The sequence below is a fragment of the Carya illinoinensis genome, chromosome 2, assembly GCF_018687715.1.
Source record: "Carya illinoinensis cultivar Pawnee chromosome 2, C.illinoinensisPawnee_v1, whole genome shotgun sequence".
Lineage (NCBI taxonomy): Eukaryota > Viridiplantae > Streptophyta > Magnoliopsida > Fagales > Juglandaceae > Carya > Carya illinoinensis.
This window is the reverse complement of record NC_056753.1, coordinates 31,679,990-31,695,430: the sequence shown is the minus strand read 5'-3', so window position 1 is coordinate 31,695,430 and position 15,441 is coordinate 31,679,990. Positions and strand designations below refer to the sequence as shown.

Sequence of the window (15,441 nt, the reverse complement as noted above, 5' to 3'; positions counted from 1 at the left end):
TGACAATGTTGCTGATTTCTTTGTTTCTTTAAGCTATGCTACATTTGGAACCAAATGCATCATGGTTGAGGGACAAGGACACTGTATCATAACTTAAGAGCAATTATTATTCAACCAATAATATATAGCACTTTAACTATTACCTTTGTGTCACAGTCCCCTTGTAATCAATTTCACCAACACATCATTAAATTTAACGTAGAAGCCTATGACCCATAATAAATATTATGTTTACAAAAGATAGATATTGCCATCACAAAAGGATGTTACAAACCGACATTTTTAGCTTGTGATATATTATATTTATGTTACAATAAAAATAATTTTACAATCTAATATAACATATCAATTTATAAATTTAATTTTACACGATCTCTCTTTTATTAAAGTTTTTCTCTTATAAATAGCTTGTTAGTAATACAACTCTATTTAATTTCAGAATAATATGCATCGCTATTAGAGAATAACTATTTACATTTTTTAAAAGAAAAATTCTATACACCACGTCACTATCTCATTTTCATTTCACTATATAAGATGTGATACATTTATTACCATTATATGACATTTTTTTAAATAATTCTTTATTATTCAATAGTGATAAATATGTCATATTTTATATAATATGATGAAAGTGAGATGATAATGCGATGTATAGTATTATTTTTGAATAAAATCTACAGCCGAATAATAACAAAAACCCTTGGATTTTTTATTTTAAGAATTTTTAATGACTTAAAAGCTCTTAACTTTTTGTCTTACAACTTTGGGTGACCCCTTAGTCTAGGTACTATATAAAAAGAGTTTTGCTGCATACAGTTATTTTTTGTATTTTTTGTGTACTCCACTTATGTGATTGACTAAAATAGTTATTTTATATTAAAAACGTGATAGAGTCAATCATATTAATAGAACATATAAAAAGTATATAAAATTGACTAATCATAAAAATTTTTATACAGAATACATCTACTTCTTTTGTATTAAAAATAGGGGGAAAAAATCACATGTACATCTTAAAACGTGGCTTGGTCAATAAATGTATTTCTTATTTTCTAACAAAATAAATGTCAATTTATCACAAATAATATATGAAAACCAAATTTGGGGACTTGCAATAATGTCAACTTCCAAGTCCCAACCGATCAATTACTTATAAGTGATGTTTTTTCATATAATTTATTCAACGTCGCCCACTTCAATAATCAAGAGTAACTTGTTTTACCAATTGCAACAATATTTATTATTATGAATTTTGTTATATACAAGCGAATTTACATACTAATCTGCATATTAATATTACTGTATTCATATTCAAAATTTAAATTTTTACTATTTTGATTAAAACATGACTTTCTGACCAATCACATTAGATGAGTGTGCATATTGATGTGTAAAATCACTTACAATCAGGTTTTTTCTTATTTTTTACGAGTTGTATTGACATCCTTACATTTGTTAATAATACACCAATGGATTATTTTCAACAATCTTTGTCTGTAATCCCACTCATGAATCAATGATTTATGCTTCTCCTCTTATAGTGTATTAACTCATTTGAAAGTTTTGCCATAATTCAGCAATAGCTTTGTTATTATCGGAACGTGTCACCTTTGATACACATTGGCATCCCTTCTCGAACTTGGTAAACTAGTTTCACAAACCCGATTGTACTTTCCCTTGTGTATATATTTTTAAAAGTGAAACTATCAACTATTATTATCTAATTTAAAAATTAATTTATAAACTGATATAACTTGATATAATATGTTAGATTGTAAAATTATTTTTATTATAAAATATATTTAAGATATTATAAAAAATTATGTTACTTTATAAATTTATTTTTATGAAATTTATTTGTGACTATAATACTTCTATTTTTAAAACATATAAATTAAATTACACGACATATGTCATGATATGCCCTTAGCATTCTTGTTACAAGTTCATGTGATAACATGCTCTTATTTGTATTTTTCTTTAAAATTAAATTTTATTTATAACAACCATATTGATAAAAGAGTAGAGAAATGTTTGGGACGTAAATAATGGCTCCCGAGCATTTCTCTCGATTATTTTTATTTTTTTTATTTAGTAATTAAGTAAATATTTTATTGGTATTATAAATTTTATTTTATTTTTTAAATATTTTAAAAATACATAATTTTTTTTTTAACCTTGTCGGAACCGAGTCGGTGGCTGTAGCTGTAGAGCCACTCAAAAGAGTACGCTCAACACTTCCAACAGTTGGAAACTTGTTGCAGATGCATCTCTTGCCGTCACTGAGCAGATTGATAAAGGTTGTAGGTATCTGAATCCGACATTGACTGATGGCAAAAGTTACACTAACTGCAACTGCAAGTAATTACTCTCTCTCTTTCGCTTTCGAAACTAACTCCGTTTGAAGCGGTCCATCTATTCTATCCTGTGCATTTTCAGCGCTTTTTATCATTCTCCTCCTCCTCCTCCTCCTCCTATTCCCCTGCATATCTCTCTAGGCTTTTGATTCCATTTGTCTAGACACAAAAGATCCTAATCTCCCTCGCCTCTGTTCTAGAGAATCTCTTGTCTCTATCCTATGACTTCTACTTCCGCGAAGAACAACTTCTTCCCCCCCGGTCTCGTCTCCAATCTCCAACAAGTTCTCAGCAAGAAGAACAATGAAGACAACAGAGAAAGCGACCAAGCCAAAGACAACGTCGAATCCACTGACCCATCTGCTTCCACCTCGGTTTCTGATGCCACGGAGGAGGCTATAGACATTTCCAAGCCCATTGTGCTGGTCACCAATGCTGAGGGGATTGACTCCCCCGGCCTTGTGTACCTCGTTGAAGCTCTGGTTCGTGAAGGGTTATACAATGTCCATGTCTGCGCTCCACAATCGTGGGTTATCCCTTTCGATTTTCCGCTCTCCATTGTTTTTCTTTTTCGCTTAATTTTCTCCCGTGCTTCTTCATTTTTTGTTTTTTTCATTTTACTTCTTGTTTTCCTTTATTTTATTATCTGGGCGATGGCATGTGAATGTTCCTTTTGATTGTTTGATTGCTTATTAGTATATTTTTTGCGCTTTTTTCACGTGGGCGTCTTTCATTTTCGGCATCGGCATTTGATTTTTTTTTTTTTCCCTCTATGTTCTGTTGCTTATTTATGTCAGTTTAATCATTTGACATGCGGTTCTCTGTGGTGATTAACTGATTGGTTTACTTTACTTTCTGTGCTTGTTTCTCTTAATTGCCTTTTAAGGTTATGTTGGTTTTTAAGTTATTTTTGGTTTCGTATTCCTATAATTTTATAGTGTTATATGGTTTTCTTTCGTTTAGAGTATTGGTATTGAAGCTGGGATTCTATTATGATTTGTCAGTTTATGATTCGGTTGCTTTAGGGACAAATCACTGTCGGGTCATTCTGTGACTCTTGGAGAAACGGTTTCTGTGAGTTCTGCCGAGTTTGATGGTGCTCCAGCTTTTGAAGTTTCAGGTATGCAGCATAATTTTTTCCTTATATTCTCGTACCTTGTTCTGTTTGTCCCAAGTTTTTTGTAATCAATCTTTTCGGATATGCTACAATTGAAATTGTTTTATATTTTTTGAACTTCTGATTTCTTGCTTGTTTACTTTCATTTATGCTTAAAAAATGGGGCAATCATGATGTGGGCTTGTGATTTCATCGTGGTTGCTGATGGTAATAGGCCTGATCGTGATTCTTTCACTCAGGAACTCCCGTGGATTGTGTCTCATTAGCATTATCAGGGGCATTATTTTCTTGGTCAAAGCCTCTTCTGGTTAGCATTTATATGATATCGTCAATGTGACTATATATAGATTCTGGTGCCTAGAAGATTCATAAATGATCTGATTTTCAGGTGATTAGTGGAATTAATCGGGGACCAAGCTGTGGCCATCACATGTAAGTTTAGAGCAGTGAGCTGACCTTTTCCTAGTATGACAGGGTTGGGAAGGAGTACCTCTTTATTATTTGTCTTATCCTGTTTTACTCTAAATTGGGGTGAAGTTTGGGATTAATGTTTAATGATTTAATCACGTTTGCCCTAGGTATATATGTCTGGTGTTAATTCTTTTCCTTGGTAGCTTCTAGCCCTAATCTGAAGACCCAGGATTTTTAATAACTGAAATTTCAACCAGGTTTTACTCAGGTGTTGTTGCTGGAGCTAGGGAGGCATTGATATGTGGTGTGCCATCATTGTCAATATCACTGAATTGGTGACTTGATTATTCTCTCTCTTAGGAATTTGAGCTCTTATCTCTTATTTAGTTGTTAGAGTAATTCTCTGGTGGTATAATCTATTGCAGGAAGAAGGATGAAAGTCAAGAGACTGATTTTAAGGAGGCAGTTACTATTTGCTTACCTTTAATAAATGCTGCTACCAGGGATATTGAAAAAGGGCTTTTCCCCAAAAGCTGCTCTCTGAATATAGAGGTTCCTACTTCTCCTTCGTCAAAAAAGGTTTGGACCCTTGAAGTACCATATTAAGGATATAGGTTTCTAATTCAAAGTTTTATTTGGTATGTTATTTTCATTTCATAGATGTGTTTAAGGTGTATTTTGAAACCCTTTTCAAGAAAATGGCCTTTCATTAGGCAATTGTCTTTGTAGTTAAGGTGAAGGTGAAGGTATACTCTTTTGGGAGGTTATTAGGAGTGAGAACCACGTATCATATGGTGAAAGGGTATGAAAAAAGTTGTTATTAATGGTAGATGCAACCTTTATTTATTGGTCAATGAATCTGTATAACGAACACTTGAGAAGAATTCAAAATATGTTCAAAATGCTTGCTTCTTGTTGCCAGTGAAGTGCTCTTGATTGTATTATATGAGTTGGTGGAAGCAGATGTTCAAATGCCCTATCTTGATTCTTGGAGAAGTAGCCTTATGTTTATGTTTGAAATTTTGAAAGAAAAATGTCTCCATGCTCGAGACATTAGCCCTTGTCCCATGTTTAAACCCTGGAATAACTTTATCAACTAAGCTAGATTGCTTGTGTTTTGCCACTTCTAATTCCTCTAGATCCTCTGTTGGGAAGCCACTCTGACTTAATCTGCCATGACCAATTGAGTTTCTCGTCACTTGTTCTAGTATCGCTCCCCCCACCTCCGGTCACTTTTATATAAATCCTTGCTTTGAGGTCCTGAGGATATTAAATTCTTTTGGGACTAATTATTTTACTTTCCCTTTTAATATATTTGATGAACAGGAGGTGTCGGAGGGAGGACCGATGAACTACTTATTGTGGTTGGTTAACTACTTTACTTGAAATCTTTTCTTTTTTGACAGGGTTTCAAATTGACCAAGCAAAGTATGTGGAGATCCACCCTTAACTGGCAAGCCGTTTCAGCTAACCGGTATCCTGCTGGACATTTCATGTCCAATCAACAGAGCCTTGGCATTCAGCTTGCACAGCTTGGCCGAGATGCCTCTGCTGCAGTCAGTAGCTCTTATTGAGCATCTTGGAATTGTTTTTTTAAAAAATATTTTTATTATAATCGAGAACTCTATAACGAAAATTACTTATTAAAAAAGGAAAATAATTATAATGGTAATGGATTAGTAAAATATTAATAATAATGGAAGGGTTCTACTTCTTTTTTTCAGTTTTCATTTTTGGACTATTGTTTTTTGTAATTCAGGGTGCAGCTCGCCGTATGACCACACAAAAGAAGAATGTGGAGATTGAATCGATCGGAGTTGCAGGAAAATCTGATTCCAACCGAGTGAAGAAGCACTTCCGGCTCGAGGTATACACAAAAAAAAATAAAATAAAATAAAATTCTATCAATTTTAGGCTACTTTTAGAAGCAACTTTACAAGTGGTTTTGACTGCTGAGAGAATGCTTTTTTATAATTACTTATTTTTTTTATAAGTAAAATATGGATTTTTTTATAATTACTAATAAAAAAAAATGCTTTTTGATAATTATTATAGTTGAATAGTCGAAAAGGTCTCTAAAATTTTTCAAGAAAGGAGTTTTCCGTGTTTCTGTAGGGCTTCAAACTTCCACCCAAAATAAATATATAAATAAGTCCATCCCAATGAAAGTATTTGGAAGTGTTTCATGAAGTGATGAACTAAGGCATGGGCATACTTGTATTTTCAGTTCCTGGATAAGGATCAGGAAGAGACTGAGGACGATCTGGATTTCAGAGCACTTGAAAGTGGATTTGTAAGTAGAGAATATGTATTTTAGGATTTTCTTTTTCATGTTATCGTATCATTTGATAAATTATAAATGAAATGACCAGATTTAGATTTTCACAAGTACCTTCTGGATAGGGTCAGCTACTTTCCCTACTGTTTTTTTCTCCATTAACTCTTCCAGTTCAAACAATTTTAATAAATGGCTAATGCTCCCAATGAAAGAGTGGATTCCACTTGCCTGTACGATTGTACTGGAAAGGGATGAAAGAAAAAGTACCGGGAAAGCCATCCTAGAAAACTTCAGTTATTCTTAGCATGTGCAGGTAAAAGTTGTAATGCATGTGGTCACAGCAGGCCTACTTGCCATAATCATTGAATGAACGTCGCTGTAGTCATATTTAATTTCTTGGCTGAAATGTCAGTGAGGAATTTCTACAAGTTTTGTATAAAACACAAATGATCAATTTTAGTCTGATTTTTCCTTTGGGACATGAGGGACTTTTACTTGCTGTTTAGAGAGAGAAAGGGCCGGGGGGGGGGGTAGATTTTAGTATTTGTAGCATCTGCATCCTCCTCTCTTTTGGGTGCTTTTCTGTCTTTTTCGTTGTTACCTTTATCGTCCTTGGTTGCTGATTCTTGTGTCTCCTTGGTGGGACAGGTTGCAGTAACTCCTCTTACTGTTTCTCCACATACTGAGAGGGACATTCTAACAGCCGCCTCAGACTGGATCTCTGCTGCACTTCATGGAGAGCAATAAAAGCTTCCTCAGTCCAGCAGTGTGCATTTGGAATTCTGATGTATAAAAACTCTTATGGATCTGATAGTCTAGTCATTTGATGAACAATTTACTTCCATTTTTGTGCTGGCCTTCTCTATCAGTATTTTTTCTTTTCCCTTAGTCCTCTCCATTATTCTAAGTTCTTTAATCTCTTATTTCTGATGTGAGAAGCAAATGCTTCCTGTAATCTTTTTGGCATGTTTTAGAGTGTCTTGTTTTTATCTCTCTTTGTTTTTTTGTTGGTTTTTTCTTTGTAACACAGTTGTCTTTTCCGTACCAAAATTGTGGATCAGCTTGTAAATGGACGGTTTCTTCTTTCTGCTAGTTTCTATTTATATAGTACACAGTTGACTTTTGTGTTTTCCCCTTTTTCCCAGAAAGAGAATTATCAAACAAAAGAATCTTGTGTTTTCTAGCCTCTATTCAACTTCCTGTTGAGTACTGGCAGTGATTTGAAATGAACGGAAGAATCTGGTGTGAACAGTAGTAAAGTATGATTGAATTTAATAATGTTTAGTTTTGCTACTTACAAGTTATTTATATTATTTATTATGGAACGAAGATAATAATAAAGATTTTAAAACTCAAATATATTTTTCTTGTATTTGGCATGTTAATAAATAAGTTTATAAAATAAATTTTTCTCTAAGTTTAGGATGTAATACTCTCATAGAAATGATACTTGCAGTTACGAGTATGTAAGTACCGCGTAATTATTTAAAAAAAAGTAAATAAATATGAGATTTACATGAAAGAAAATTAATTTTTTAATAACAAATCTGTTTACTTTTTAAAATAATTATACGATACTTGTATACTTCATAACTATACACAGCATTACTTAAATACCATTCCCAATCGAATATAAAACTTAGGAAAAATATAGTTGTAAGTACAATTGTGTACTAATCTGTGCACCAATGTGGTGTAATTGGTCAAAAAGTAAATTTTATTAAAAACAGTGTTAATTTAAATTTTAAATATGAATAAATCAGTATTGGTACACAGATTAGTGCGTAACTGTATTTGTATGTAGTAAAACTCTAAAACTTAACTAATTGAACTATTCTGAAAGCCCTTGCAACCAAACACGGCCACATTTTGTCATCAAGCCCACCATCATTAACGGCCCAATATCGTCCCCAGCTAAAATTCCACATATACCCCCACCCCTCTCTCTAGGGTTTTAGCAGAACCATTACCATTTCTTTGCGAAAGAAAAATGGCTTCCAAGACCCTATTCCGAACCGGAGCTTCTGTTCTGAACCGATTCTTTGTCAACCCGTTTCTTCACCCAAACCAGAATCCCAATAACCAAATCGCACCTCACGTCCTCGATATCTGTCCGAAGCTCCTTCCATCGCTCTCCAAGTCCCAGATCTCCCTCCAATTGCCGCAGCAAAACGACGCTGAATCTCTGAGAAAAGCTACCTCTGAGGGGTTCCTTTACCCCTGCGGCCTCCCTTCTCTCAGGCTCTTCTTACCTGACGGTACTCTCTCTCTCTCTCTGTGCGCGTGTGCGTGCGGGTGTTCAGTTTCGAAGTATAAGGATCGAGTAGATTTTGTTAATGCTCAGTTGGTTGCTTGATAAACAGAGAAACAGAGTACATTGCAAATGATTCTATAGTTCCTAATTAATACGGAAAATTATCGGAGGATGAATTTGTATGTTTGAAGAGTTTGTTAATAAGAAAGATTTGGGTTCTGTTTGCTTGCCGATATTATTTACCGTGTTAAAGAGATAATTGTTTTTTTTTTTTTTTTTTTGGTTTGTGGGGGTTGCGATGTAAACAGTGCATGATCGTGATGGTGCTCCAATGAAAAGTATTTTTAATTTTTTCTGCAATTCTCCATTTCCCTGATAGGGAAAGAGAATAGTAGTGCATTTGGATATATAATCGTCAACAAATACGTTTCTTCCATTTACTTATAAAAAAAAAAAAAAACAAATACGTTTCTTCCATTAATTTTGATTTTGTTTTTAATAACTGAACAAGACGATCCAATTTCCATAAAACTCTAGAAGTTGCTTTCTTGGACTCTGCTGCCGTTACTTTTTCGTAAAGGGAAAAGTTCTTGGACTCTGCAGTAATAATCTTACCTTGGAATTCGCTTTGGCAACTTTGATCATTTGCAATTGTGCTTCTTCCTTAATTTCTTTTCCTCTGGTTTTGGGAAGGATGGATCTGCTGATAGTCATGTATCCAGATAGCTAATAAGGCATTTTTTTAATGAGAAATAAATTTGGAGGCAAGGTTCAGAATTTAAGTGGTATTGCCATGCAGGTATACACATGTTGAGTCGATGAGATTTTCAAATGTCATGGTGCAGTATCTGGGAACTGTTGTTATGGCAGAAGGATGTTGGCTATTGCGGGGACACATTTGCCTAAGTATTAATAATGTACAAAGTCATCTCAAAATTCTGCCATAAACAATTGCTTCCACTACTAGTTTAATGCAGAAGCAGGGTTTTGTAATATATTTTTTGAACATTTTTTTCGTTTTATGTTTGTATTTCTATGTGCGTGTTGTGAGGGTCTGAATTACTAGATCATGCTGGCAACTGTTGCGATATGGGAACTATTTTTTTTTTAAGTCATATCCCAATAAGACATTGGCTAGACTCATTGGGCGTTGGATTAAAAGTTTAGTAATCTACATTATTTTATCTGTTCTCTTTTGGTTTCTGCATAACTGGTAGGTGTTATGTCCTGCAGGAGATGTTTCTTCTTCAAATGAGCCAATGCTTTTATTTCCCAAAAGGACTTTCCAACCTAGCATCATCCGGCGTAAGAGGAATCATGGCTTCTTTGCTCGGTACATCTCTTAATCTCTGTCTATCTCTCCCTCTCTTCCAGTCCCCTCCCCCAAGAAAGAAAAATCAAGAAAACCACATAAGAAAAGACGCTGCATAAAATATTTATCAAAAACATTCGGTGGTTTTGCTAATTACATGAGATATATAGTGCACGCATTAGGCTATCAGCTTTTAACTACAAGGGTCTGTGGGCCTAGTGTGCTTCATGTTGACCATATTTGGACTTCTTGGGAAATCATATATAGCTAGTGTTGCATGTACAGTTTGTTTTATTGCTAGATAGAGCTTATTCAAGTGCTCATATGATCAATCTGCAACCTAAATCGGATATTGTTTGAAAAATTTTCCACGTATTGATGGTCAAGTATCTGGCTTCTGGAATGTGTTAAAGTACTGGCTTTATGACTATTTTTACTTCTGTATGAAAAATTGTGAATGGTGAAAGGAAGAAGTTTCACTTTTTGTTTGCATGTTGGCTGATCACGGGAACAGCAAGGCAACAAAGGGTGGGAGGAGAGTCATTGCGCGAAGAATAGCGAAAGGCCGGGCAAGAATTACGGCCTAGCTAGCATCTTTGCCTCTGGTATTGAGTAAAATAAGGTCCTAATATTGATGAACTTGTAGCTTTATTTGATTCTTCTTCTTTTTTTTCGTACCTCGTGTAGTTTAAGATGGGCCGGAAAGCCTTGGAATACAAATTAGCTTTTACTTTGCAATATTTGACATTATTTTGATAACTTTTTCTTTTTCTTATGTGTGTTTACGAGGAGTTCGTAATTTGTATAGGTAGAGAGAAAAAAAAAGAAAAAAGAGATGACTTGGAGAAAAAACCGAAAACGTATATGGTTTAATTAATAATTTATATTTCCTCTTTCTAAAGATATCATAGGAAACCATAGACAAATTCATCGAATGATTGTTTTTCTGTATGCTTTAATTGTAATGATTCGAACATGCATCTTACTCATCACACGTACGGTACATCATAAGTGGCAATCACTCTTTGCTAAAAGCTTTATGGCCTAAATTAATTCCTACGCGTTGGCGAGAGAGAGAGAGAGAGTAATGAAAATGGGTGTAATATAAAACTAGAAATAATCAATCGATATTGTAATTTTGGAGTAAAGAAACTTGTTTTCATGTAAAACTACGTCGTCATTTTCTAAATCATATGTAGATTGTGGACGTAAATTAATAAGGATTTAAACTTAAACATGATCACGCAATCTTGAGACCCAACCTATGCATTAATCAGTACTCTATATAATTTTAGACCTAGGTAGGAAATGTTAGTCTCATAAAATTGCCTCGTTATTTCCTAATTAATCATAAATTTTGAAAAGTTTAAAGATTGAGTTATTCTATTCTCAATTCAGTGTCTAGATTATACTTTTCACATAATTTAAATGATAAAGTTTGATTTGTAAGTTTCAAATTTTAAAAATTTTCTTCTAAATTTAATTATGCATGTAAGCACTTTTACTAGCCGTGTTATCCACATGACCAAATTATAAATAGAATTTTTCTTAAAGATTAATTAAACTTAATTATGACTCTCAAATTTGAACTTCGATTAATAAATTTTAGAAGCTTCAAAGCCATTTGCTCTATCAAGTAATTAATTATTTCAGTTCTACGCACAGTTGGATGTGTAACCGTGGGGTAAACATGTAGGCCATGTCAATTGAATTAAAAAAAAAAAATTGAAATACAACAAAATGAGAAAGAAAATAGAAATTAGAAGAACTGAAATAGGAAAGGAAACACAGGCAACGGCTCCTTTTGTGTGCTTCGTCGATCTGAAGCGAGTTGATTTCTGCTTCATCTTCATCTCCCCAAATTCCTTCTCTTTTTTTTTCAATTTCATGAAATGAGTCACATCAAAACCCGTTTTCCGCTTTGGACTAGTAGTAATGTTCGAGTCCTTGTAATGGAAAATGAGCTTCAAGAATGAGTCATTCTCCTATTGAATAACGGAAACAAATCTTGAAGAAAACGATAAAGAAGCAAATAGGAAAACTATGTGGGCTCTAGCTGTGATGCCAGACCTATGCAAAGCTCTCAAAAACATTTGGAAGTCATCCTCTATCACATCCTCCATTACATAAGCAATGACAAGATTGTTCATGGCTTTGGTGCCTCGCCCATATAGAATTCCCATTCCTTGTAGCGCAATTGGCAAGAGAGCAATCTTTGATGTATTGTATGACTTTTTTGTAAACGTATTGAAGAACCATGAAGAACTGAGTATAGATTTGTGGGCAGTATTGATTTTGGGTTTGAGTTTGGACTTGGGGTTGTTAATGTAATTTGGAGGTCGAGGATTTTGGGATAGGAATCTTCACGGGGAGTTTGGATGGGTTCTGGAAATGGTGGTGGGTTATGGAATTTTGGGATACAAATACTGTTGCTGGCGGTGCTGCTCTTCGTCTTCAACTTTGCTGAGAACCCCATTATTTTGTGGCTCGATCGTGCAGCGTGCACACTACTTTGCCTTCTTGTAATTGGCTCGGCCGATGGCGTCTGAAGAGCAGGAGAGAAGGAGAGTGGAGGCGAAGTGGAGAAGGTGAAGGAGAATGGGAGAAGGAGAGTGGAGAAGGAAAAGGGGAACGGGCGAAGTGGAGGCTGAGGGATGCTAAATGAAACGCACTGTTTCATGCTGAATTTAATCCACCTAGGCCTCGCTTGTGCCGCGGTTACAAATGCTGCTTGTATCCAGCATTTTTGATTAATTATTCCTCTTCTTAAAAATATAATAAAATTTAAGTTTATTTTATACAATCTATGAGAATTACTTATATACAACACCTTACAAAATCTTTTTTTAAGAAAATTGAATTCATTCATTCATTAAAGAAAAGTTACATCCATAACCAGATGTATACAAAAAAAATTCTTAGATAACAAGCCAACTATTACATTTAGAGCTCTCTATAAACAAACTGTCTAAGAGACAATACTCTGTCTAAAATAGGGACTCATACCCCACCCTCCATATGAGGAAAGGACTTAACCTCTATGGAAAAAACGTTTAAGAGACGATCTTCTTCTTTTTTGAAACAACAATAAAAATAGAAAGATAGATGTGAAAATAACGAATTACAATTTAGATATGCTCCAATAGACTTTGAAATCAGCCATAAAAATTATGTTTAAACGATCTAATCCGGTGATTCGCCACTATTTATCTTCCCAACGATCAGCTCAGGATGCATCTTGTGCTGCTAGTGCCTTACAAGAAGGGCCGGAGAACTGTAGATCCTCATTTTCAACCTTAAAGGAAACGAAATAAATTAAGAATATTATTCCTACATGTATAGTTTTTCTTCCTACATCTAACAATCCGTATCTTCCCATATATAGAAGCAGATTTGAATTCATGACTAAATAGAATAAAGTTAAAAAAATAAAAGAAACTAAACAATTACATTTCCGTTAAAGCATTTAATATTTCCGTGAAATCTGGGGTCAACGGCTAGTGTCCAACTAACTGATCAACTAGCATATATAAATATATATATATATATATGTGTGTGTGCGCGCGCGCGCCGCATGAAGGTAATTATAACTGATCAACGTCTCGAACTAGAAACATTTAGGCTTTCTCATAGCCAATATATATGCAGATTACTTCGTGTAAATGTCGATAATAAATGCACTGTGCCAATTATGTATAGGTTTATCAATACATGCATGCATGCATGCACGCATGGTACCTAACTCCAATTAAGTACCATATCTTTAAGGGTCCCAACTTGGAGGAAAATGAGCGTTTGTGACAAATTGGCCGCTTGAAAATGGTGAGAAGGAACATGCCGATAGAGAAGATGATGGTGTCGTGATGGCGTTGATGTACTCCATTTGATGATTGGACATCATGTGTACTGGATCATGAGGTGGATAATTGGAACCAGTTGTTGGAAAACATGGAAGTACTGATCTAGCAAGCCGGTGATCAAGTAATTCACAATCTTGCGTAGCAGATGAAAATGTCATGCTACAAACATCACCATTAATGATCGCACAAAGCTTTGGCATCGCAGGCACCGTTAACGAATCCTCATGATTATAATGCGGTACTGCGATGGTTGGATCCAATATAAGGTTATCTTCGAGATAATGCCTTGTTGCCCCTGTGCTGAAATTCTTATGTTCTTCATGACTTGGATCAAGTTGATGGGACCATTGGGATTCATTAGAGACAGATTTTGATGGTGGTGCTATTTGGAAAGGAAAATGAATCAAATTGGCACCAAAATTGGTGTTCTGATCTAAGTTTATATCTCCATGGTCAAAGGTTACTTCTTGTAACAATGGGGTTGGATTGGGAAGGTAGAGCTGGTTCTGTTCATGTTGAGAACTAAGGATCCAACTAGGGTTTTCATTTAGAGAGAGGAAACTTTCCTGATCAGAATTACCATGATAACAGTACGTATCGGGAAAGGTGGTTATAGCTGCAGGAGAAACCTCTTGAGAGATAAGCTTCTTCTTTATGCTTGAATTCCAAAAGTTCTTAACCTCATTATCTGTTCTTCCTGGTAGGTGCTTGGCTATCTGAGCCCACCTGTCCACAAAATATTGTACAGTAGTCTTGCTTGAAAACCTTACAATAATCCACAATAATGAAGAAAAAGATCATGAAGAAAGCTACCTGTTTCCTAGAATGTTATGGAGTTCAATGATGAGGGCCGCTTCTTCAGGAGAGAAGCTCCCACGTTTTAAGTCAGGTCTGAGATAGTTTATCCATCTTAATCTGCAGCTCTTTCCACATCTCTGCAGGCCTGCGTTACAAACCAAACGACAAAAAGAGAAGGGGAGGGGGAAGATCAGTAGAAATAGCACAACGAAAATTAACCTACAATGTAGAGGAAGCAACATATATATGAAAAATAGTGCAGCTGATATGAAATGCATGGCCGAGAGAGAGAGAGAGAGAGAGAGAGAGAGAGAGAGTGCAGTTAAAATGTTACCGGCATTTTTTGGGACAGAGCTCCAGCAACCATGACCATAGGTTGAAATGTAATTGACGAGTTTCTCATCTTCTTCCGGTGACCATAGCCCTCTCTTCACCTGCTGCTTATTGCAGCATGAGTGATGTCCCATCCTGATGGATCTCCTTGATCTCCCTCGCTCTAAAAGCAGTGGTGCGCAATCAAGATCAATATATTTAAAACATGAAATAGAGCGAGAAAAGGACAGAGAAAGGCAGCTCTACTAGCTCTAGCCTAGGGGAGGTTTTGAAAGAACAAAAAGGAAAAGAAAAAAAATGTGTTAAAAGATTAGGAGAACAGAAGACATGATGTTTGATATGGGAGTGAGGTGATCGTGGGTAAATGACTGAGGCCATGCATGAATTTAAATGATGGAGGCTGGAGCTGTACAATGGTGGACCAGATACATAGGGTTAGTCGCAAAGGGCTAAAACTTTCAGCACCCTTCTACAGCTGTATTGCTTATAAAGGATCCTGTTAGGTTTGGACCGTTGGTAACTGAGATGTTAATTTTTAATTTAAGGTAAAAGTTTAAAATATTATTTTTTAATAATAATATTATTATTTTAAAATTTAAAAAAATTAATTTAAAATTTGAAAAAAATTAAATTATTTATTATATTTTATAAAAAAATTATAATAATAAAATAAGATAAAAATTTTATGTTTTATATTGTTTGCGAAACCTGACTAATT

General features: G+C 34.8%; 3 protein-coding genes across 3 annotated transcripts; 2 read left to right on the top strand and 1 right to left on the bottom strand.

Moving 5' to 3' along the window:
• Positions 1-2,250: 2,250 nt before the first annotated feature.
• On the top strand, positions 2,251-7,297 carry LOC122300944 (5'-nucleotidase SurE-like). Its single transcript, XM_043111953.1, has 10 exons — positions 2,251-2,886; positions 3,386-3,480; positions 3,717-3,784; positions 3,866-3,909; positions 4,146-4,223; positions 4,314-4,467; positions 5,295-5,444; positions 5,648-5,755; positions 6,116-6,181; positions 6,815-7,297. Exons 1-10 carry the CDS (start codon positions 2,582-2,584, stop codon positions 6,911-6,913), a joined length of 1,167 nt encoding a protein of 388 aa, XP_042967887.1. The 5' UTR covers positions 2,251-2,581; the 3' UTR covers positions 6,914-7,297.
• An 807-nt stretch (positions 7,298-8,104) lies between these two features.
• On the top strand, positions 8,105-10,491 carry LOC122300943. The gene is made up of 3 exons (XM_043111952.1): positions 8,105-8,424; positions 9,654-9,753; positions 10,247-10,491. Exons 1-3 carry the CDS (start codon positions 8,157-8,159, stop codon positions 10,317-10,319), a joined length of 441 nt encoding a protein of 146 aa, XP_042967886.1. The 5' UTR covers positions 8,105-8,156; the 3' UTR covers positions 10,320-10,491.
• A 2,850-nt stretch (positions 10,492-13,341) lies between these two features.
• Positions 13,342-15,068, bottom strand: LOC122295324 (transcription factor MYB26-like). The gene is made up of 3 exons (XM_043104345.1): positions 14,725-15,068; positions 14,406-14,535; positions 13,342-14,318 (listed from the first exon to the last, which is right to left on the bottom strand). Exons 1-3 carry the CDS (start codon positions 14,855-14,857, stop codon positions 13,496-13,498), a joined length of 1,086 nt encoding a protein of 361 aa, XP_042960279.1. The 5' UTR covers positions 14,858-15,068; the 3' UTR covers positions 13,342-13,495.
• Between the last annotated feature and the right edge of the window lie 373 nt (positions 15,069-15,441).